Source organism: Anguilla anguilla, chromosome 12, assembly GCF_013347855.1.
Source record: "Anguilla anguilla isolate fAngAng1 chromosome 12, fAngAng1.pri, whole genome shotgun sequence".
Lineage (NCBI taxonomy): Eukaryota > Metazoa > Chordata > Actinopteri > Anguilliformes > Anguillidae > Anguilla > Anguilla anguilla.
The window spans coordinates 13,399,208-13,422,896 of NC_049212.1; the positions used below are offsets into that span (position 1 = coordinate 13,399,208).

General features: G+C 45.7%; 1 protein-coding gene across 1 annotated transcript in view; it reads left to right on the forward strand.

Annotated features, from left to right (window-relative positions):
• Nucleotides 1–23,689, forward strand: part of arhgap32a (Rho GTPase activating protein 32a) — a 105,162-nt gene that overhangs the window by 60,228 nt on the left and 21,245 nt on the right. The window contains exons 6-11 of the mRNA XM_035385664.1: nt 6,708–6,794; nt 10,684–10,821; nt 14,353–14,445; nt 15,803–15,925; nt 16,522–16,599; nt 19,532–19,613. Of these exons, the coding sequence (XP_035241555.1) occupies nt 6,708–6,794; nt 10,684–10,821; nt 14,353–14,445; nt 15,803–15,925; nt 16,522–16,599; nt 19,532–19,613 (601 nt within the window). The remainder of the gene's footprint in view (nt 1–6,707; nt 6,795–10,683; nt 10,822–14,352; nt 14,446–15,802; nt 15,926–16,521; nt 16,600–19,531; nt 19,614–23,689) is intronic.

Consider the following 23,689-nt stretch of genomic DNA (forward strand, 5'->3'; position numbering starts at 1 on the left):
CGTGGCTTCCCCCCTTAGTTTCACTCGTGTCGTGGAATCGGAATCGGAGTCGGAAGCAGGACCCGCCGTCTGTCCGACGTGCGCTCTCCTCTGATTTGAGGTCAGACTCGGCGAGGGCCGGGGGAAATGCGTAATTCCTCTCTGCCCAGAGGTGTCCAGTCAGGGCGCAGCGGCGAGGAAAGCCCTCGTGGATTACCCTTGATTATACCCAGAAGGGCATGCGTTGCAGTTCTCGTTTTTCCTGGATACTTTGGGAATGCCTTGTTTATTCAGACATGTTGTTATGTGGGTGACATATTTTTAGTCTCTGTGGTGTTGTTATTTTCCGAGGCTATATTTCTTGGATAATTTAGGAAAACCCTTCCATCCCCCACCCCACCCCCCCAGCTGCTGGGCGGCTCTTCCTCCTCCAAGAGTCCTGACCAGAGTTCCAGGACCAGCTGGTGGGACTAGCGGGGAGCTCTTGCAGAGAAGCTGCTTTTTTGCACACACTCAAATTTACAGAGGATTTTACAGTGCTGTGTAGGACACGAACACACCACAGTCCCGACGGTAGTGCGGTGGATAGCACAGTCGCCTCAAAACCAGATGGTCCTTGGTTTGAATCCAAGCCTGGGCCTTTCTGTGGAGTTTCCCTGTGTCCCTGTGGGACAGCCCCCTGGGTATTCTGGTTTCCTCCCACAATCCAAAGACATGCTGGTTAGGCTGCTTGGGGGGCATTCACAAGGTGTGGCTGTGAATGAGCAAGTGTGCTCAGTCAACCTACCCTGTATAAAGGTTAAATAATAAAAAATAAAAAAAAACTAATAAAATTGTCTGCTATTTCTTACTCATTTAAGTCTTTCATTGGCTGAAGAGTTTGTGCACTTTATTTCCACGGCCTAAGTTGGCTGCTGACTGAAAGGAAACCACGAAGCCCTGCTGCCAACGTTGCCTCTGGGGCCTTATTTTCACACCGCTGCTGAAGGGCCGTAAATGTGTAATGGGAGTACGTTTCCTCAGGATTTGAACCTGCAATCTCTCGTTTACGGTCGTACATTTTATCGTATTATTTATCTATTTCCTGTTTCACTGTCTCAGGAGAAGGGCGGGGGCATGACTAACATTTGATTCACATTTTTGGTCCTGGTGAGCGGTGGGTGGTGCGCTCTGAGGGGGGTCTTTAAGTGGTCTGACCTTGGTTTAGTTTGATCCTTCACCATCACACCGTGTTCAGCAATGTAGGTTTCTCATCCCTGCTTGCCAAACACCACAGGGAGCAGTTTGAGAGGTTTACGTCCTTGACTTTGGCCTGTCGGTAAATCGTATCTGTAGTTCTCATTTATTGCCTCTACGCTGAGTTTAAAATGCTAGTCAGGTTCCTTACCCCATAGAAATAAGGGGAAATAAAGTACTGTCATGATCATTATTACGCAGATAACTGAATCTGTAGTGTATGTTCTGTTCTGAATTCTTTGTATTGTACCTAGTCCCTTTTTTGACAGTGCGTATAAGCACACACACACCCACCCAACAATATGTGTAACCGATACGTGGAGCCAAGCACAGTCTGTTCCAGGTTTTCAGCATTAATCTTCTTTTGAGAGCTGTCATTGGCTTATATGTAAGCACAGATTGTCTAGGCCACACACACAGGAATGTGTATCCTTGGTTGTGGTTTTCGCCGTTGATTCTCTTGGATTCCAATGTTCCCTGTGTCCCTGTTCCAGTTGTGTCAAGTGTAGGGCCCTAAAATCTGCTTTCATTTTCCATCCACGTTCTTCACGTCGTGGAAACCACAGGGCCATTTTGAGTGTCTTATAGAAATACTGTATGTTCCTGAATGAGACACTGTGTTCAGTTTCTTTGGCTACCTCCCCTAGGATATGAATGTAGGTGAGGTACACTTGTCTAGTGTCTGTCCCTGTTCCCATCCCCCGACTGCGGCCCCTTCCTGTGTTTTTGACACGCCGTGCTGTATTCCTACTCATGCGTTCCTGGAAGCCAAAGCCTTCTGTGGGGTGGGATGCGTGACTTAGGAGAGGCTAATGTTGCGCTAGGTCAGGGTCGGGGGCTAATGGCTTGGAGGTATGAGGAGGTGGGACAGGACCATGGTCCCTCTAAGCCTCCTTTGAATCTGTATCCTGCACACCCCCACTGCTACCCTTCAGATCTCCGCATTTTAATCACTTCTATAAAAGATAGATTTAAAGACATTCCATGCTATGTATGAATAAGAAGAGCGGGAGATGGAAAGCGAGAACGCGTGCTGCGTCTATCTTGCTTTGGGGAAATTGAGTGTGAGATGTATGGCATGGAACAGGACTGGCTCAGAGAGAGATGTGAGACAGGATAAGGAGAGAGTATGCTTTAAAATGTTCATGAGGAATGGAAAGATCAAAAAGGCAGAATTCTGCTGCAGTCTGAGAGCAGCAACTTCCTCCACTGGCTCCCTTCATTCTGAATCCAGCCACCAGCCTTGGAGAGGATTTCACACAAGTGTGTTTTCTACAGCATGGGATGGAAGCACACGTATGCACCCACACACACACACACATCCTCACACACACACACACACATACACACACGCATCCTCTCACGCACTTACACACACACATCATCACACACACACACATACTCACACACACACACACACACACACACATATCCTCACACACACACACACACACACACACACACACCCTCACATACACACATACACACACACACGCACAGAGATGGAGGAGAGAATCGTCTGGCTCGCGCGTAGAGCAGGAGGCGGGCTCAGCCAGTGGGGGGGGGACTCTTACTGAGCGGGAGCAGAGTAGAGCGGGGTTAACAAAGGGCTGGTCCTGCTAATGAAAGGAAACGCGCTCCGGCTTCTGTGAGTATCAACCGCATGCTCTCTCTCTACCTCTCTCTCTTGCTCTCTCTCTCTCTCCTTTCTTTTATTGGCGCGGGTTCAGAGGAATCCGGCCGGCTGACTGCGTCTCAGCCCGCACACCGACAGGAGCTCTTACTTTCACAGCCTGAGGAGGACGAGCAGCATCTGACTGCGCTGGGCTGCACGCTGCTCAGTGGACTGCTTTCCCTCTGCTGGGGTCTCTTGTTCCCTCTCTCTGTGTCTCTGTTTCTCTCTTTCTCTGTCTCTCTCTCTCTCTCTGTCTCTCTTTCCCTCTGCTGGGGTCTATCTCTCTCTGTGCCTCTCTTTCTCTCTGTCTCCCTTTCTCTATCTGTGTCTCTCTCTCTCGTACATACATGCACGCATACACACATTCCATCTACCTAATAGATATTTTTGAAGTTGGCTGTTCAGAAAAAAATATTGATATTAAGCGTGTGTGTATGTATGTCCTTACGTGTGTTTTGCTTGGATCATTGGTGTGAGCCTCTCTTCTGAGTCCTAGTAAGAGAAAGTATACCCTCAGAAATGGGCGCACTTCCTTGTGATTTTGGGGCTTATTTCCCCGCCTTCCTGAGGGTAGGCTCGTCTGTCATACAGCTTACTGTAGGCTTGCAGCTGTGTTGCTGAACTGCGGCTGGATATGTAGGTCATTTTCTCTCCTGTCTGCTCCGCGCTTCTGGATGAGCCAGCCCTGTTTATAAATAGATCTGTAATAATTCTGCTACTTTTCCACAACTCCTCCACTGCTTTTTTTCCTCCCCCTAACAAAATGAATATTTATGTGGGGAAATGCAGCAGGTCTTTGTGGGCTGTTATTTAAAGCGTACCTGTCCTTCCCCGTGGAAACTACTTACCCAGAAACTCTCCCTCCCTGTTCTCTTACATTTAGAAATTTTGTGTGATTAGATTTTTTTGACTGCCCGTGTCACAGGTTCTTTGGACCTGAAGAACAAGTTGTCTAGTGGAAGAGGGGATAGAAACAAATGGAACGAAAGGGGAGCGTCGCCATTTCCGCTGCAGCCGTTTGATTTTGGGTTCGGAAGATGAGCATTGCCTCTGTGCTTCGCATGGTTAGCCCTGTGTTCTTTGAGTGAAAGAGTTCCGGGGAAGAGGGTTATGTCACGACGTCAGGCTGATACATTTCACATTTCCCTTCAAACTCTTTGGTCTGGTCGAAGTGCTTCCATAAACAGAAGCACAGGGGAAAATCTGTGAGGGAAACTACTCAACTGCATCAGTTCAGTCTTGCCTTTCATTTGATGTCAAATTAGTTTAAACAGGTCATGGACTTCAGCAGATGTAAAAGGGGTGGACAAGATCCTCCATCAGAACTACGTCCTCTCTTCTATTCCGGCTGACTAGCAGTCCGGTGCAGATGTCGAGGGCGGGAGAAAAGCACAGAAAAAAAACGATGAGCGCGATGGGTTAAAAATGACATCAGCGCCTGGCAGTCCTAGTGGCTGTCATCGACGTTTTTCTTGTTTTTTTCAGCAGAACATGGAGTTTCTCACTGGTTGAAGACACATAATTGGGGTTTGGAAGGTTAACTCTCTGTCTCTAAGAAAAATCTCATTAAGTGGTGGTGATGGGTCTTCCATTGTGCGCTTGAAATTACGTTCCACCTCCACAACCATCAGAACCTTTCTAAGGAAAGTGTGTTGATTCAAGTTTTGAAGACCCTCTTAATGATCAAAACCGTTTCCTTGGAATTCGATTTGGATTCGGGAGGTGTCCGTGTCGTGCTGATGTCATTTGATGCTCCGTGCGGGACACCTCCTAGATTCTCATGCAGAACAGTGTGTTTTCTGTTTCCCTCTGTTTATGTGTTGCCTAGAGCCATGCAGTTGGGGGGAAAAAGTAAAGACTGACTGTGGAGAACTGGTGCACTGAATAATTCACAGCTTCTTTTCTTCTTGGCTGTGAGAAATCGAGTCTCTCAGCACTAATTTTGGTATTTGGCATTTTAGAGGATGTGACATGGTGCTATCTGAAGGAGCACATCAGCTGATGATTCCCAGCCAGGTCTCTTAGGGTTCAGGAGGGGAACTAGCTTTAGCTCTGAGCTTATGGATGACTGTGAGATCTCAGGATTTTGAAGGTCCGTCATTAGTGTTTGGTATTGACGACTTAACCCTGTATTCCCCTCCATCCCTGTCAACTTGCTGCTCCCTTCTGTTCTTGATTTTCTGTTGCAAGAAAATGGGAAGGGGGGAAAATTGAGGCACTCAAAGAACAAAAATGTAGACTGTGATTAATAAACATGTTTACTTTGCTACTTCAGACGGTGTCTTACTCCAACTTTTACAACTGCATTGTGTTCCATTTATTTGAAAATAAGACTTGAGCTATGGGTAATTTGTTCCCTTAATCCATGTCTTCAACCTGCATGTGTAATGTGCTGACTTAATATGTCCTGCCGTGATCTGTGAATTCACGGCAGGCTGATTTGTCAGGTTCCGTGTGGGTCTATTGATCTTAGTTTAGGCGGGACGCAGTGTGCATTGTTTTGCATTTCCATTTATGGTCTGGGGACAATGGAGTGGAAAGCGATACGATCTGGTTTGAAGATTATTAAATCAGGCTCTTTCACTGCCTGGAGTCTTCTGATGGCATCTCAGTCTCTCATGAGGTTTAGTGTTCATAAAACAAATACAGATCTAGATTAAGAGTATAGATTACCGATTTTCATTTATTGGGGTTTGTTTGTATGTCACCGCTTTCCTTGCCCAATCAAACGGCGCGGCTGTCCTCATCTGAGGCGGGCAGGACACATCGCACAGCGATGCTGTAGCAGTGACCATTTCAGTCCATGTGCCCCATCGCCCCATCAGTGCCCACAGTCTCACCTTTACCACAGATGGATTTGTTCTAGCCAAGACAAGGGAGACGGGCATTTATAACCAAACAAATGATCTTTAACAGCAACAAACCGAATATGTTAAATATGCAGGAGAGTTAGGGATTGCTGAATGGGCTTTTCTAGGAACTTCACCCGCCCTAACGCAAAATCATAACTGTATTATTCATCAAAGCGGCGGAGCCTTTGACAGCAATCGGCTGTTTAATACGGTCAGACGTCAAGCACGGGGTCCTTGCTCTCGCCGGTCTCTCCCGCCTAACAGTCATGAATGATTAAGCGTTAGAAATGGGAGTTAAAAGAGCCGAGTAAATGCCAGTCGGATGATGGTCCTTTATGGGAATTGACTTTGCTGTTTGAAGCTCCTGTCTTGACTGCGGCACTGGGAGACCGTGAGGACAGAGGCAGAAAAATAAAAGTGAGGAAATGAAATTGCTTGCTGTAAATTAGAATCACCGGTGACACAGTGACAGAGATGTGCGTCTGTAATATTTAACTTGGCGGCATGGTCTTGGCTCCTTGAGGAATATTTTCTGTACCTTCTCTGTGGAGTGCTCACTCAGTGTAAGAATGCTATTGGTTTAATGTATTATTCATGGTACATGAGCCTCTCTCTCTCTCTCTCTCTCTCTCTCTCTGTCCCTCCCCCCTCACACCTACTGTATGTTCTCTTCATGACAACAACAATAACAGCAAGGTTACTCAGACCACTATGTTGTGTTCTTTGTCTCTCTCTTTGGTCACTCCCAATCAGGGGGGAAAAAAAAAAAAGAAAAAACATGAACTCTTGGCATGGTGATGTCAGGCTCACCTTTGTTCTGATTCGTTTTGTTCTCTCTCTCTCTCTTCTCTCTCTCTCTCTCTCTGTCTCCCTCTCTCTCTCTCTCTCTCTCTCTCTCTCTCTCTGTCTCCCTCTCTCTCCCCACCTCTCTCTCGCTCTCTCTGTCTCTTGTGATCTCTCTGTAGTTGGCTCTAGCAGAGGAACAGAATGAAGTGTCAAGGAATGGCCAGGAATTGAAAGAGCTGGTGTACCTGGTCCAGATCTGCTGTCAGGTAGGGCTGAGGTCTCTACATTCCTTCTCAGTGGAACACTTATTCCTCCAGTCTTTCTCACCCAAATGTTTTCCTGCTAAAATGACTGTGTCTGCGCTGTGGATTTAGCTTTCAGAGAATTGATGGAGAACTTTTGTGTCTGGTTTGCTTTGCCGGTTCATTCTTTTCGCAGTCTGCAAAATAAAGAAATCTTCTCTGGAGTAATGACTCAACAAACCTTAACTGCTGTGTTTGCTTAGCACTTAGCTAGAGAAATGTGTTGAATAATGTGAAATATAAAAAGAACAGGGAGAAATGTCACTGGCAAGGCAGGTATTAATCTACTCAAGCCATTTCATGTTGGGAAACAATAAGTGTGCTAATACCGTACCTTTAGGCATTGTCAGGAGATTTGACACCATGGAAGTGTGATTGAGAATGCACACTCAAGATGCTGTGACTAACTACTGTTAGCCTCAGGTCATATTTGTCAGACTGAACAATTAACTTTCAGTTAAGGAACTATTTAGCATCTTCACTAATGTAAGAGATTTTCAATTTGATATAGCATGCTTGTGCTTTTGTGGAGCCCCCAAAAATGCATAGCAGGTCTCCCTTGGTTCTGCTGGTTTTTTAGTTAGTTTTTTGTGGTTTCCAGTCAAACTGTATATGCCATCCCTCTAAATTTATTGAACTGGTAATTGATATGAAGTAGGCGATTAAAGTGATGTTTCTCCTGGGGAAGCCAAAGCCACATTATGTCAGCAAAACGATATGCATGCCACCAAGAGTGCATTCGTAATATCCTTATAAGGACTTGCAAAGCAATCATATCAGTTCTCAAGTTGCTGAAGTATACTTTTTTGTGTGTGATGTGGCAAGTAATGCCTTTAGGTTTATATTTGTGTTGTTCTTTGATTTATCACATCACGTGCAGCCATCCTGGAGTCCTAAATGCTGAAATTGTGAACATTACATTACATTTACATTACATTATAGGCATTTAGCAGACGCTCTTATCCAGAGCGACGTACAACAAGTGCATAGGTTTCATGATGTAGAGGCGCAAAAGAGAACACTAATGTATTCTTTGGAAAATGCAAATCAGTTTAAGGGCTGTGAAGATGGGTTAGCTCATGAGGTGTGTTCATGGTAGATTAATTACCTGGAATAATTAACCGTGTGAAGTTGAGTTTGCGTTCGGAGTTCTGTCCGTTACCAGAGACCTTGTCCTCTGTCACAAAGTCAAAATTATGGAAGCACCTAGAAGTACACTTACTCGTGCTTTTTTCCAGAGCAACTGCAACACACTGAGGGGTGTTTCTGTCCATCAGAGTTCTGTTTGTGCCGCTCGGCAACAGAGGAAAATAACAGCTAACTGTTATTGCTGACTGCTAAAAATGGCTGATGTTATTACGAAAAAAAGTAGCCTTGAGAGTCAATACAAAAAGCCTGCCAAGCCACAGGCACACTGTATGTAACAATTTTACTTTTCTTTGAAATGGTTTTGGGTTTGGAAAGGATGGTGCAGAGAAGCAGGGCGAAAGCAGTGCACTTCAAATGGAAAAGGTTGGGAAGACAGCCTAAATCTGGCATCAGTATAAATGACTGTACAATCAGTCAACGCTAAAAAAACCAGAACAAAAAAAATTAATAAAAATTGGTTAGTTTGAATCCTGTCTGATGATGAACACTACAAGTGTAATGTGAGTTGTTCCTTTTTTTGTTTAGTTTTTTCTGTGGTGCAAAGATGTTGGCAGCCCTGTGGAACAGAACTGAAGGGGAAGGCCAGTGTTAGGGGGTGAGAGTAGCACTCTGGGATACCTAACACCTCCCGGTCCTGGAGAACTGTGGTACTGCGAGAGGTCGATGCAGGTAGCAGAAAGTCCATGAGCAAAGGCTTCTGGTAGCGGGGGCCGGATTTGGGGATTTAAATGGCTGCTCCAAGCCGACAGCTGTAGGTGGAGATATGACTGAAGAAATCAATGGAGACCAGCGCCCACAGTGATCCTAGTCAGTGGTGGGGGTGAGGCTGGAGTAAAGCTGAAACCCAATCACAGCTACAGCCTCAGTGGCACTGCATCCTTTATAGTTGGTCCTCACTCTGAAAGTAATGGATTGTATTTGTGTCGCGTGTGCACAGGGGCTCCAGTTTGGTCCTTCTATAGCTATATCATTAAATAAAGCTATATCATTAAATGTTCTGGTTAATTCATGGAATAAGTATGTGTGATGTTTTGGAATTCATTATCTTGTTACTATTTCATTTTATCTTCCTCTGCCAAACTGACAATAAATAAACTAAAATTTAAGATGATTGATACTGCAGCCATTAATTTTACTGAACAACCATAAAAAACTGACAAGAACTGAAATATATGGACTCCCTGAAATATCAAGGTCCACTCAACCAAACACGGAAGTAGTGAAAATATTACTGTTCCACATGCTTCAAACAAACAGTTTTGAATTCAGTGACTTATGTGGGCTTGTTCCAGTCGCTTATCCATCCTCGGGCTCATTCCAATCGCCCTTAAATCTCTTGCTCGCATCCTTTCCTTGCATCCTCCGTTGGGTGGAGCTGAGGAACCAGGAAAGGGGCGTATGCAAGAGATGCAAGGAGTGAAAATAAGCGTTTGGAAATGAGCCCTGTGTGCCTTTATAGTTGTGACGCGGAGAACCATACGAATGCGCATATCCGTGAAGACAGACAGATGTTTGCTGGTGGTCGGCAAACCACACTTCAGAATTTACAGACCACCTGAAACCCCACCCGTTTCACACCTGGCCAATTGCTGTGGAAATTGGGCGTGGACTTTGGGATGTCTGAAAATTGCAAAAAGGTTTGGCCGTGGAACCCCCCATTCAAATGTTGAAAAGGAGCTTTCCCATGCCCTCCGACGTTCCAAGCAGCAGTTCGTTTGAAGCATGTGGAAGCCTTAATAGGCAGCATCACTCTGGATAAATTGTGTGTATGCAGATCTAACAGTATGTAGGGTTACTGCATAGCCCATCTATGTTGCATACCCTTTCATTTCCTCATTAAACAAGGTTACTAATCTAACCCTGTGAAACCTCACCCTGCAACCATTCAAAGCCAAGGGTTCACTCCTCTCATCCCTCTGTTGCTGTCTCCTCCCTTCACCTAACTACCCATGCTATCTCACAGACTTCTTCACCCATGCTATCTCACAGACTGCTTTACCCATGCTATCTCACAGACTTCTTCACCCATGCTATCTCACAGACTGCTTTACCCATGCTATCTCACAGACTTCTTCACCCATGCTATCTCACAGACTGCTTTACCCATGCTATCTCACAGACTTCTTCACCCATTCTGTCTCACAGACTGCTTTACCCATGCTATCTCACAGACAGATATCTCACTGTTGACTGACCCATATTGCTTCGGTCTGTGTTCAAACCATGGCAGACAAACTGGGCTAGAGCGTTCATGCTCCTGTACTTGGAGGATTAGGGTAGCTTTTTTGGGCAGAATGCTTTCTGTGCTTTTTAAGATTTACATATGGGTGTATGTTCCAATGCATCAAAACCAGCTCTGGTGAAGTATCACTGGGAGTTTCCTCTGCAGCCTCAGGTCCATTGTTGTTTCCATTGTGTCCTGATAATCAGAACAGCATGATGTAACACACAGTATGCTTCACAATGCACTTCTTAAACTCTCTCTCTCTCCATTTCCCTCTTAGTCACTTACTCTCCTGCTGTCTCTCCCGGTTCTTTACCCCACTTCATCCCTCCCTCCGTCTTTCTGACCTGTTCTCTCTCAGTTCGGTTGTTCCCCGCCCTCCCTCGCTTCCTTCTCTTTGATTCTTTCGCTCCTGCTTTCGGTCTCGCCCCCCCCCCCCCCCCCCCCCCTCTGACTCCGGTTCCCTGGCTGTCTCCGCAGGGCCGAAGCTGGATCGTAAGGCGCAGCTATGAGGACTTCCGCGTCCTGGACAAGCACCTCCACCTGTGCATCTACGACCGGCGCTTCTCCCAGCTCGACGAGCTGCCTCGATTCGACAGCCTGAAGGAGGAACCCGAGGTAGGAGCCGCCTGGCGTGGAGAACCATGACATCATCCCCCAGCGTGTTAGCCCCTTGGCGTCATCCGCGTGCGTGTTAGCCCCTCGGCACTAGCGTTCCTCCCCACATTGTGTCTCCAGTCATCAATGCGGATTCAGAGCGCTCTGAGTTTTGCATTTAAAGTTGTTATCAGTGAAGGTCATGAAAGCTGCTGGTAAAAACTGAGCTCTCTACTGAGAAGTGCCATAGGACGCATCCATCAAAGATGTGGGCTCTCTAATGGCAGAAAAACAATGTGTAAAATGGTAAAGTGGTAAAGTGCGCATTATTTGAATGAAATTCAGTGTGCGCTCGACGCGCTGATGTTGTTTTCTTACTCCCTGACCCTGCGCCCGAGCAGACTGAGCCGGGGACGTGCGTGGAGAATGTTGTTTTCTTCCTGTTTAGTTGGGTCGTGAGCGTTCGCTGTGTTTTTCCCTCCAATTTGAGCATCTCCAAATGCGTTTCAGTAATTTGGCGAGTGGCCGCGCCGCGTGATCAGGTGCTTTCATCGCGCCGCTCGTGTGGCTTGAGTCACCGGCTCTTTGGGTAATTAAAGTGTTTTACAGCGTCGAGGACGGTGCATAATGGACCCCGCGCGACTCCGGAGTGGGGACGCGGGTCTCTCTCTCTCTCTCTCTCGCTGTTTGTGGGTTCTGGAAACTTCTCGAGTGCTGCCATTTTTTCGTTTGTTTTCCGTCGAGTGCGCTTGAACCCGGTGGCGCGTTTTCGCATTATAATCCGCCCGCCCGCGGTCTGAATGGCTGTTAATACCCTCCCGTGCGGCTCGCGGTAATGGAGGCTCGGGGAGCGCTAAATAGAGCCTCCCACAATGCCCGGCTCCCGGCTCTCCTGTATAATCACAGGTGCTCTGCTGGCTGACTCTGGCGTTGAATAACAAAGCCTCGATGCGTCTCCAAGGTCAGATTTCACCTATCGTTCTCAATAAAATAAGGGAGTGCGTGTCTTTTGGGGCTTTTGGAACCAGTTAAACCGGTTTTTTTTGTGGGAATGTGTGAAATTGCTAACTGTGGATGCTGTTATGATGTGTACCTGCGCGTGTTCTGCCACATTCACAATCGCAAATCAGAGTCCCTGGTTTGCGGAGCGGTTTGAGACATGAGGAGGTTGTTCAGACAGGGCAGACTGAGAGCGAAGGCCCTTTCTCTGGGAGGGCTGGGAATGGGAAAGCATCGATACCACGCCTCTCAACCTCAGGGAGACTGACGCAATGAGTGAAAGTCAGTTAGAATCACATTCTTATTTTACTGCCTTACAAATTTCACAGAATGCTTCCCTCATCTGGAATGTAGTTTTAGAATGTACGTTACATCCGTGTTGCATCAAGTTACATAAATCAAAATATACTTTATTACCTTAGGGTGAAGTTGTGTAATACTGGCGAATCACAGCCGTTTGAATTTAAGGCAAAGGTTATCTTTAGCTTTTGAAGCAAGGCCATGTTTTGATTTGATAGCCTCCCCTTTATTGGGCTTTGGCTGCACCTGCTCTGAAGTAAAGCGTGTTAAAAGTGCGGTTTAATTCTCACATACCTGTTCCAGGGCGTGTCAGTGGACTGTGTTCCTCTGGAACACGTCCAAAAAGTGCATTCTGCACTGCAGGTGAACTTTGAGTTCTCATCTTGCGGAGCGCTTAAATTTCCGGCCCTCTGCCACCCCCCACCCTGCCCCCCCCCCCCACAACCACTGACACTTCGTGCTCTTAGGACACTCCGTACAGCATGCTGCCTGCAGTGGAGTACATCCTCTGGCTGAAATGATTTTTGAAGGGCTTCATCACTAACATATGGACAGTGTAGTATAATGGGTAAGGAACTGGTCTTGTAAGCTAAAGGTCACGGGTTCGATTCCTGGGTAGGACACTGCCGTTGTACCCTTGAGCAAGGTTCTTAACCTGCATTTCTGCATATCCAGTGCATGCAGTGTGTATATATGCTATGTAAATGTCTGGAAAAGAATGACTTACTAAATGCCTGTAATTTAATGTCACATTTGGTGAAGAACCAGATTTCTTTCACCAGTATTTCTGGTATTTGTTTAGCCTACTGTTTTCATGTTCCTGTGTTAAATTTTTTTTATTAAAACAGTTTTGTCAAAGTATAGCAGGAGTCCTCATTCTTGTCCAGAACAGGCCGGTGTAAGTGCAGGCTTTTGTTTCAACCAAGGGTAACACACCCACTCTACGAATTCCCCTACTCTACTGATTCTACGAAACAAGGTGCTTGGCAAAGACTGATTAGTAGGATCAGGTGTGTAATCGTTTGGTTGGAATGAAAACCTGCACCCACGGCAACCCTTTCTGGACAAGATTGAGGACCCCTGCTGTAGAGCGTAATTTTTAAGTGGAGGATGGGTTCACATAGCATTTCTGCACGGGGGAAATCCAGGTCACAGGGCACCAGTGGTTTGCCTACGTTGTACAGCTAACTACATGCCTAGTAATATGCACTGCATTCTACTTGGCATGCTGTTTTGGGTACGGAGTGGTAGGAAGGGGTAATGTGCAAAAAAGTCAGACAGAATAGGAAATGAGGAGTAGGAAATGTCACTTGGGGAAAATAAATTTCAAAATGAGCAAATAAAAACGTCCATCCTTTTTTGAAAAACCATGTCGTAACATACTAATTTAGTGAGGATGTGAATTGGAGTCTATAAAGGGTGGAATTTGTGTACCTTAAGTGCCTTTTCAAGAGTGTAAAATTTTAATTTAGGATCTCAAAAGAATCTAAATTTACTAGGGCTTGTTAGTGTAGTAGCCGGGAGTCATTTTGACTAAACAATCTCAATGGTTTCGTTCCTTTGTTGTCTGGGGTAGACCTATAGAGAATTTCCTTTCCAACATAATGCTCCCTGATGGAGTGTTGGTGTTCTTGATGCAGCCCTTGATTACTCTGTGTAGCATTTGTTTTATTAAAATGTAAATACCCCTTTGAAACTTTGAGCAAATTGCCTAATGATTGCTCTCTGTGCCGTCTGTGTTGTGAGATCGTTCTGAAATAAGCAGTGTTCAGAGGGAATTAGCTGTTAGTGGGCGGATAGCCATGAAAAGCACTTTATGCATTTGTTAGCTGAATAAAGCCACTCTGACTTTGAAGTGTTGGTGAGGGAACATTTTTTGACAAACTCTCGCCTCCCCTCCCTTCCCCCCCCCCATTACCCAACCCTCTCTCTCCTGTCATTTGACTCTATTTTCTCTCTGTGCCTACACTCCTCTCTCTGAAACGCTCTTTATCTCACAATCCTTCTAAATCCGTCCTTTTTTCTCCACCTCCCGCCCTCGTTCTACCTTTCTGTTCCTTTCTCTGTATCGCTGTCCTTTGTCTCTCCCTGTATTTCACCATCCCTTTGTCTCTTCGCCCCTATCTATCCTATCCTTTTTCCCTCATTATATCCTCTTTTTCTGTCACTCTCCCTCACTCAATCTATTCCTCTTTCTCTGTCCTGGCTGCTCCCTCTCTCCCCTCCTCCGTCCTTTACCCCTCCGTTTCTCAGGCAGTGTCCCAGATGCTGATGGCCTACCTTTCCCGCCTCTCAGCCATCGCTGACAACAAGATAAACTGCGGCCCGGTGCTCACATGGATGGAGGTACAGTGGGCCTTTTCCCTCCTCTTACGTGATTGGCTACTCACCTGTGTCTCCCAGCCAATCGTGCCACCTCAGGCCTCTGCATTTTACAGAAAACTTTCTCTCAGCTGCAAAACACACTATTTGCTTTTTTGCTGATCCAAGATGGCAGGCAACTGGTAGCACTTCATGAGAGGGTCACAGAACCTGACCCTCGCCATCGCTGCTGTAGACTGGAATCAGATATGCACTGGAATCATCCGATGCCCTGTGCATATCTCATAAGACCTTGTGCTGGGATAGAACATGCAGAAATGCCTCTGGGTGAACCACGGTATGAAAATGGTAGGAATAGAGCCTGAGTGTGAGACAGAAACAAATAAGAAATGTGTAAGGTGGAACAAGTGAGAGGGCTATGGCAAAGTGTTTGGGGGGGGGGGGGGGGGTTATGACACAGGCCAAAGTGCCCATAAAGCTCATAGCTCATAATAGGTCAAATCAGTAAAATGTATGTAGTGCTGGCGAAAAAGATGACACATTTATATATGATGCCTATCACACTCTAATAATCTGAGATTATTAATTGACGTTTTGCAAAAACAACAAGATAGAAATGCTAATGTGAACAATATTCACTCTGCATTTCTTTCCCTTGATATAGAGCTGTTATAGAGAATGGGGTGCACGTATGTCTAAATATGGTCATTTGACTCCTTCAGTCATCTTCTTTTCACTCGGTCAGTTGCCTGTTGCTGCTGGGCACTGATACCAGTGCTGGCAGTGTCTTTACATACTTCATCTTCATACTGGAATTCCCAAGATCGCCATTGTTCCAAACCTCGCTGTTTCCATTCAACTAAAGCAGAATGAACGGCATCATTCTTTTCAATGATGCTGTTAAATAGGTGACAGGAAATAACAATTTAGCTGGGCAGTTTTTATCCGGTACGATATACCGCATTGTCTCTGGAATGAAACATGAGAGTGTGTGTCTCCGAACCGGTTTTTATTTTCCACACAAATCAGAGCGGTCCCGGCTATGGTTCTAATCCATAAAATGCCACCTTTATCCTATTTCTCCCTGCTTATCTCTCCCTCTCATCTTCCTGAAAGTACAGATACGGTGTAGCAGAATAGGATTGAGAGGTGAGGCAATAGGGGATTAAAATAAAGTGCAGATCCGCATTATAGTAGTGAAAAATGCAAGTTAGGTGTCCACAAAGAGATGCACACTTGGATAAATAGTGGGAAGGTCCTCAGGTGCACTGCAGCACACAGGAACGAGGAGGATGTAGCCCTCATGCACCGGAACATTTATTAAGCTTGACAGCTAAGGAATTAAAAAAGTGAAGCTCACCCATGCTGCCTCCCTTCCCAGATTGATAACAAGGGGAACCACCTGCTGGTTCACGAGGAGTCGTCCATCAACGTGCCTGCCATCGCCGCCGCCCATGTGATCAAGCGCTACATCGCCCAGGCTTCTGACGAGCTGTCCTTCGAGGTGAGCGGCCCTCCGGAGGGAGGGGTGATTCAGCCTTTATTTATTACGCGCTAAATATTAGCAACGGGGGCGGGGGAACCTCTGTGATGGCTATACCAGGCCTATCATCCTAGTTCTGGAAAATGTGTGTGTGTGTGTGTGTGTGTGTGTGTGTGTGTGTGTGTGTTTTTCTGTGTTTTATTCAAATTTATAATGGTGGTGATGCATCCCTACTGTGGTGCTTCATAAAAAACATAAAATTGAAAAAAGCAGTGTTCACAGGTGTGCTATTAAATCAGTGGGATCTGAAGATGTGTGCAGAATATAAAGGAGAAAAAAGTAAACTTTTAAAGCTGGGACCAACTGAGATGCTGGTAATTTGTGTGCGGGTACATCCTCACTCAGTGAGATTTTAAATGATAGTGGAGGAGTGTGTGCACTCAGACCATGGGTCCATCTTGTAAGCAGGTGCCAGTCTGTGTACGGTGCCGCTAAATTTTTCACCAGCATTCAGACATTTGAAGTTAAACTTTGCCAGTGGAATATTTAGGGCACCTGTCACATGACCGGAGACGGGGGGCGTGGCTGAGCGGTACCTCCCTTTCCCTTTGTTCCAGGTGGGGGACATTGTCTCTGTCATCGACATGCCTCCTAAAGAGGACACCACGTGGTGGCGGGGAAAGCATGGTTTTCAGGTGAGTGGACATGTATGTCTTTCAGGTGTTCTCTGTGCACAATAGAGGCTTACAGCTAGGCTCTGCATGAGCTCAGGTTAGCTCTGTGCTTTATGGTAGTCTCTGTGCACAGGAGATGATGACCTGCATGGTTCCGCTGTTGTCCCATATCACCATAACACAAGGTGATCAATAAATCCGCATTGATTTCTTTGCCAGGAACGTTAAGTGCCATAGTAAGTTATTGTTATTTGTGTGAAAATACATTGAGTCACTTATTTATCGAATGCATAACCATGTATATCCATGTAGTTATAATGAAATCACCTAATCTTTAGCAAAATTAGTATCTGGATATCCTTAGCCTCTCTATTGCATCTGACACAAACACTTTTAGTCAGTGCTGATACATTGGTAGAGACTTCTGTTACAAATCTAATAACATGTATTGCAGCATGATTAAATTGTTTTGAGGTAACTTTTGAGGAAATTGTCAATTTTCATTCATTGTAGATTGTAAAATATGTTACATCGGAGAGTCAGTGGGGATGTAATTCATGTCCCTTTGTTGCTGATGACCATCCTGCCAAAGCTATATCCACCATTCAGTGGCCGTCACCGCTGGCCTGTTTGATTTCCGCATATATGGCTCTTCAGTCGCTCTGGCAACGGCGCCAACCGGATCTGCCATTGGAGCAGCCTGGCGGGCAGGAGAGGTGGAGAATTCCCCACGCCAGGCCCAGGGGGCTTCGTAGAGAGATGTTATTGTACAAGCCTTTTTTGTCTATAAGCAGAATGGAGTATTGTGCTGAACATTACATCAGCTGTGTGAGTGACTTCCCTGTGCCTCATAGCTGTGCTTAACGCATGACCGAACAAAGAGCTGTGTGTAACCCCCGAACTTAGTTCATCCTTCCTTTCTCAATTATTCACTATTTCTTGCACTCGCTTTGCTCACTATTTCTTGCACTTGCTTTGTGTGTGGTCCAGTTTAATGCTGGGTGCAGGGGTTTTGTTAAAAACGTGCTGGTTTCACATGTAATATAATACAGTCCAATACCCTGATTAGGATTTCACTGTAATACTCCACTATTAGTGTTGCTTAGCGTTCTGGACTAAAATAACTAAAGATTTTTCAGTGTGTTTAACCTATGGTTCTAGAGCAGATATAGATTCCGTTCTTTGAAAAAGTGAATTACAGATTCCTCTGTGTCCCGGCCAGCAGAGGGCAGTAGCGTGCCCTGCACAGCAGGGCTGGGGAGAGGTTTACAGCATTCGAGGTTGGGGGGTGTGTTTGTGGGCGAGTGCGTGGGGAAGCATGGCGGAGCGTGTTGGACGAGCTCCCCGACACTTGGACAGGTTGGCTGAGCACAGTGAGAGAGGCAGACCCGGTCTGAGAGGACCTCATTTTACCTCCTCGCTCGAACCCTAAAGGAAGCGGCCATGGAAAGGGTAAGCCAGGAGGACGTGTGCCTCTGCCATCGGCTCGCTCCGGCGAGGATCTCTGGAGCCTGTGCTGATTACGACATCTCAGCTTCTGTATCTGCAGACAAGATAACATGGAGAGAGAGGAGGGGGGGAGGGGGGGATGGTTCTATTTGGAGAAACTGAACGTTTTTGATAGAGGGTGACACCACAAGTTTAATGTCCCTGGATGTTTCTTGGCGATAGCATTACCGCAAGAGGTTGTGTCCTAGGAGAGAGGACTTTTATGGGGGCATCAGGGGTTATGATTCTGTGATAAAATGGACACTACATTTCACCACCTTTCAAGGAATGCTCAGTTTAGACTACCTGTCTGCATTGTGACGTACTGTCGGACAATATGTACGTTTGTAGTTTAGCCCAATGCAGTGGACCCATAAAACTGTGGAACTGGAAACCTTTACCTGGCACAGTGCGCTACACACAGTCAGTGCACATGAACAGAAGAGCAGCCATGTTACTCATTCAGCCTTTGACCAGGAAGGTTAACTGATTTCTGCTTTGGAAACCACCTTGGGCGATAATGTGGGCAGGAAGAGTTTGGAATATGAGACGTTCTTTAGTCAAATGTCTGATAATACAAGTTTTGTTTTCTGTTCAGGGAAGTTCCTTCACTGTTCCTTTTGTGTTTTTACTTGAGTGTGTTAAACATGGTCAGCGGTGTGTACCAAGATGGCTCCTGCCACGTCATTATTATGAACATAGTTTATTTTAGAAACCCGTGTAAACCAATCCTGTGTAAATTCATAATCCCACTTAACGTGGGTGCAGCCACACGATGGTGTGTCCTCTACTACCTTGTATTCTCTTATCTAATCCTCAGTCACTCTCTGCTTTTTAAGAGATTATAAGCTCAGCAGTGGTACAGGTTAGGGTAGAGTGCCTTTTTTAGGTAAGGATGTGATGTGTGATACTCTCTTATCTTGATTCTACCACACACAACAAGCCATATTGAGCATTCTTATCTGAAAAGTGCAGTTGAGAATATAACCGTGTCATCTTGGCCTGTGATCTACGTCCACCGTTTCTTGGAACAGTACAAGGAAGTGAATATCTTAAAAATCAGCTCTGATAATGAAAAGGTTTTGTGCCAACTGGCCAGTTTGATACCTGGCAGAAAGACCTGTGTCAGACCTGGGTCAGGTTCTGTGTGTTGGGTACCCTGTGTGGAACGTGGCAAGAATAACACGACCCAAACACACTCCCGATAGCCCTGGTAGAATCATGAATCCTCTAAAATCAATCCTGTCTGCAATTTAGAGTTTCCTAACAGAAGAGAGTCCTCAATTAATTTTGCTCCAGATAAGGAATTAACTGATAATATCCTCTCACTTTCAAGTTCAGACGGTATTGAGAAGCTGTGATCTTCATACCAATTATATCTCTATAAGAAGCACTTGAGATTTGTTAATCTGCAATATCAACATTCCTCTTTTTCAGCATCTCTTTCTTTCCCTCCTCTCCGTAGGTCGGCTTCTTTCCTAGCGAGTGCGTGGAGTTGATTAACGACAAGGTCCCGCAGTCCGTCACCAACTGCGTGCCGAAGCCAGGTACCGTGCCTCGTTTCCTCTCTCTCTCTCTCTCTCGCTCTTTACCGGCTGATTGACGCACCTGCTCTCTCGCCTCATCACGGCCCTCTCTCTCTCTCTCTCTCTCTCTCGCTCTCTTTCTCTGAGTTTGGTCATTCGGGGACGCTCGGCCCTTTGAAGTTCCGCGTCTCTCGCATTGCGTCATGACAAGCTGTGATTCGAAGGGGCGCTCGCTCGCTTAGAAAATTAACTTTCATCTCCGGATATTTGATCCCGTGCGCCTGGTGGATGTGTTTTTCATTTCTTCCGCGCGTCAGCTTGAGGGCCTTGTGTGATGTCATCGTGAGACAGATACCTCTGGGGTTTAAGGTTCTTTCATGTTCTTTTTCCCCCGTTGATGGTTGCATTTAGACCTCTGGGCTTCTGTGTTCAGTGCTGAGTGTCTGTGGAAGTGTCACACTGCTGGGAGGGGAAGGTACGGTGTGGGGCGCTGCTTTTAAGCGTCCCTGTTGGAGAGGTCTGCAGCACGGTACCTGAGGACTGGTCGGAGCCCGTTCTCCTGAGACGCATTGTGCTGGGGTGGCAGGGGAGCAGGGTCGCTCTCAGACTGGGCTGGGCGACATGGGCACCTGCCGTTCTGTGTTGGCATCCTCAGCTGGGGCTGGGGTTCTGAGTTGGTGTCCCATGATGGTGTACCCGCTTTGACATCTGGTGTTTGAGTTTGAGTCTTCTGTGGGATATCGTGAGATTCTGACTTCCAAATGGAATGATAAGCGTGTGTCTCTAAATGCATGCGCACACACACACACACACACACACACACACACACTTATCATTCCATTTGTATGTGTCCAGGGTTGTGTTTTCATGTATTTATGCTTATTAACTTGATATTTCACTGTATTCACATTATTATTACAAATCTGCAGACAAGCCTGTTTAACTGTTCTCTGTGATTTTTTTTACATTTTTTTTTTTTTTTACCCATAATGCTCCCTCCACCTCCACATCTTAAGTTTAACCACTAGTTTCCAATCCTTTCATTTATATCTGAGAAATATACAGCGTGCGCACAGAGGAATTCTTGTTGTGTTGTTTGGTGTGCGTTGGTAACGCTCACCATTCAAACCCCCGAAATAAGCGCCCTTGTGTTCGGACGTGGAGGACTTGCGAAAGCCAGCTTGACGTCATGCTTGGTTTCAGCAGACAGAAAAGCTTTATAATGACCCCCCGTACACCACAGCCCTGCGCATCTAGTTCTGCTTCAGAATGCTTCCAGCAGCTCTGTGAGAATGAACACAGTGACCCCTAAATCAGAAGGATTCACGAATGTAATTATGGATGCTGCTTTGGCTGTGTGGGCAGGGCATTTGAGGATGCAGTGGTAACGCTGCCTTTGGAGGAAACAGAGGAACAGAGCGAGACTACATGTGCTTGCGCACGCACTTGCTAACTTTTCCTCGGGTGCCAAAACCTGGACACAAAACCAATATCTTTCCAGATACTGTATTTAAGTCTGCAGGTCTGTGAAACAATTATAAATGTGCATAACCTTTTCAGAGAACAGTGAAGAATGTTTAGGTAGTCTGTAGACAAAGGGTCGGGGTCAGTATAATTGAAGTATATGAAGTAATATGAAGTATAATTAGGTACCATCCCAAATGCACATCCTTTTGGGTGCGCGTGCATGTAAATGTGCAAGTGTGTGTGTGTGTGTCTGTGTGTTTTTGTGTGTGTGTGTGTGTGTGTGTGTGTCTGCCTGCCTGCATGTGTGTGTGTATGCGTGTGCATGCGTGTTTGTGTCTGTCTGCATGCGTGCGTGCGTGTGTGTGTGTGTGCGTGCGTGCATACGTGCGTGCGTGCATGTGTGTATCTGGCTGTTAAAAGAGTTTCCTTTGTGAAATGCCTGTATTCCTACATATTACCCCCATGTGGTGGGGTGTGGAAATGCGCATAACCAGCCTGTATGTGCAGCCTGCTGGCCCCTCCCCCTTTTGCATGTTTAATGTTTTGCTGTGTCCTCCGCCCGCCAGCCTCCCCCAGCCCTGGACTGCGGCCCACCTCCTGGAACTTCTTCCCACCCTGTACGTCCCGCTGCGATGTTACCCCAAAAACCCCTCCCCTCTGATCTGAACACTGCTGGTGGGAGAGTGAGGTTTCATGAACCCCAAAATGGGTGCTGCTGCCATATGGTGTCAGAAATGTTGATTTCTATCCAATCATTGTTTTGCTGTGAATGATTGAATATGATTGGCTGTTAACAGTGGCTCCACCTGTTTACAGTTCATGAAACTTCACAGTGACATCAGCTGCTAAACATGCCTTCCACATACATTGTTGTCGCTTCTATATTTTTAATTTCTATGGTCAATGTATATATTGATATATTTAGCATTTAGTAATATTCCTCATTATTGTATAGCATCTGTGTATTTTCTATTTTAAAAAGTGTGCATTTTTGACAAGCAGTATCAATCTTCATTTTTTTTGTATCCAGCTCAATTCCTTTGTGTATTGCAGAAATATTTTTCTGACATTAACAGCATTGCCAAGCATTATTGTTCTGCAGTTTGTCTTTAAGCCCTAAGGAACAGGCCTTGGTTATTATACTGTTGGTTTGATGTTAAGGCCAGGAAGTAGTCAAATACAATCTTAATCAATTATGTCCAAACCTGGTCCTGGAAAGCCATATGTGGATGGCAAGAGTCTTGTTTTCGCTTTAAAATCAGCAACTGGAACTAAGAGATCTGAGACCCTGTGGCTATCCAAGATGGTAATGAGAAATCCATAAGCGGTGTTGGCCAGGCTTGAAAATCTAAACAGCCCTGTACTGCGACTGTTCTCGCCGTGTTTTCTAACGGAATGAAACCCTTTTCTCCCTCTCTGTATGCCCCACCCCACCCACCCCCACCGCCGTCCTCATGCAGATTTGGAGATGGACAGTGTAAAGCAGGATAATGCATGGGCTCCCAGCCCTCTGAACTGCTACAGACTGAGTTCAGGTAGACTGCTCCTTAGAGCCCAAATGTCCTAACTTAGACCTAACCCGTTAGAGCTACCTACCTGACTAACCACTGTCCTCTAACACTGGTGCCTCTTCATACAGCTCTGTGGCTTTCATTTTCTAGTACTGACCACCTAGCATGGATGTTTAATGGTGCACCCTTTGTGTCCATAATAACCCTTTTGGAAAGTCTAAATGTGCACCATGCAAGGCAATGGGTAACATCTGCCTAAGCTACGGCTTTGCTCAAAATATTCCATATCTAATGTCCTGAGGAAAAGACTGGGGAAGATGGTGAAACTGGTGAAAAAACGGTGATCGTCTTTTTTACCTTTGGATGTTTCTGCCCTTCCTCTGACAAACTTAACACAATCACGTTCGAGTACTAACTTTAGGCGGAATGTCTGTTTGTTGTTCTGATGTTGATATTGTGATGTGGCACTTGATATGCTGAGTGGATACTTTACAAAAGGAAAATCTTTGTGTTTCTGTCTTGTGTTTTGTTTATTAACCAGAAATTGAATCAAGGATCTTGTGAATGTTATTTCGCGCAGCTCCCAAAGGAGTCCCTGTTTCGTAATCGCATTATGAAACTTATGCAACGTTGTGGATGCAGTGTCACCTTTTTGACCCATCTTCTTCTCAGTCAGGTGAAGACACGGTAATGTAAGTAACCTTGTGGGGCATTGGTGCATGGGAACAGAGGCTACTTGAATCCTTTCTGGTCTTCTTTGTGCCCAGTGCCTCAGACATGGTGGTGCAGCTGGCTAAGTTCATTAGCCTTGTCACTATGTCCTCTGAATTACTTGAAACAGACCATGCATATAGTCTGCCTTCACAACTTCTTATACTTGGGTAGTGTACCCATGTGGAAAACTACTAGCTCCTGTTTTTCCTTTCAGTAAAAGCAAATTGATGCATGAGAAACATGAGCTATGGACATTATGGATTTCCTACATTTATTTTTTGTGCAATTGCATGTGAAATAAATGCAAAATATTGTTACATGATTTACTTTCTGTAAGCTTGACTGGATTAGTTTTTTTCAGTCAGATGATATGAATTTCTTTCCGGTCACTTCCTGGCATCTGTC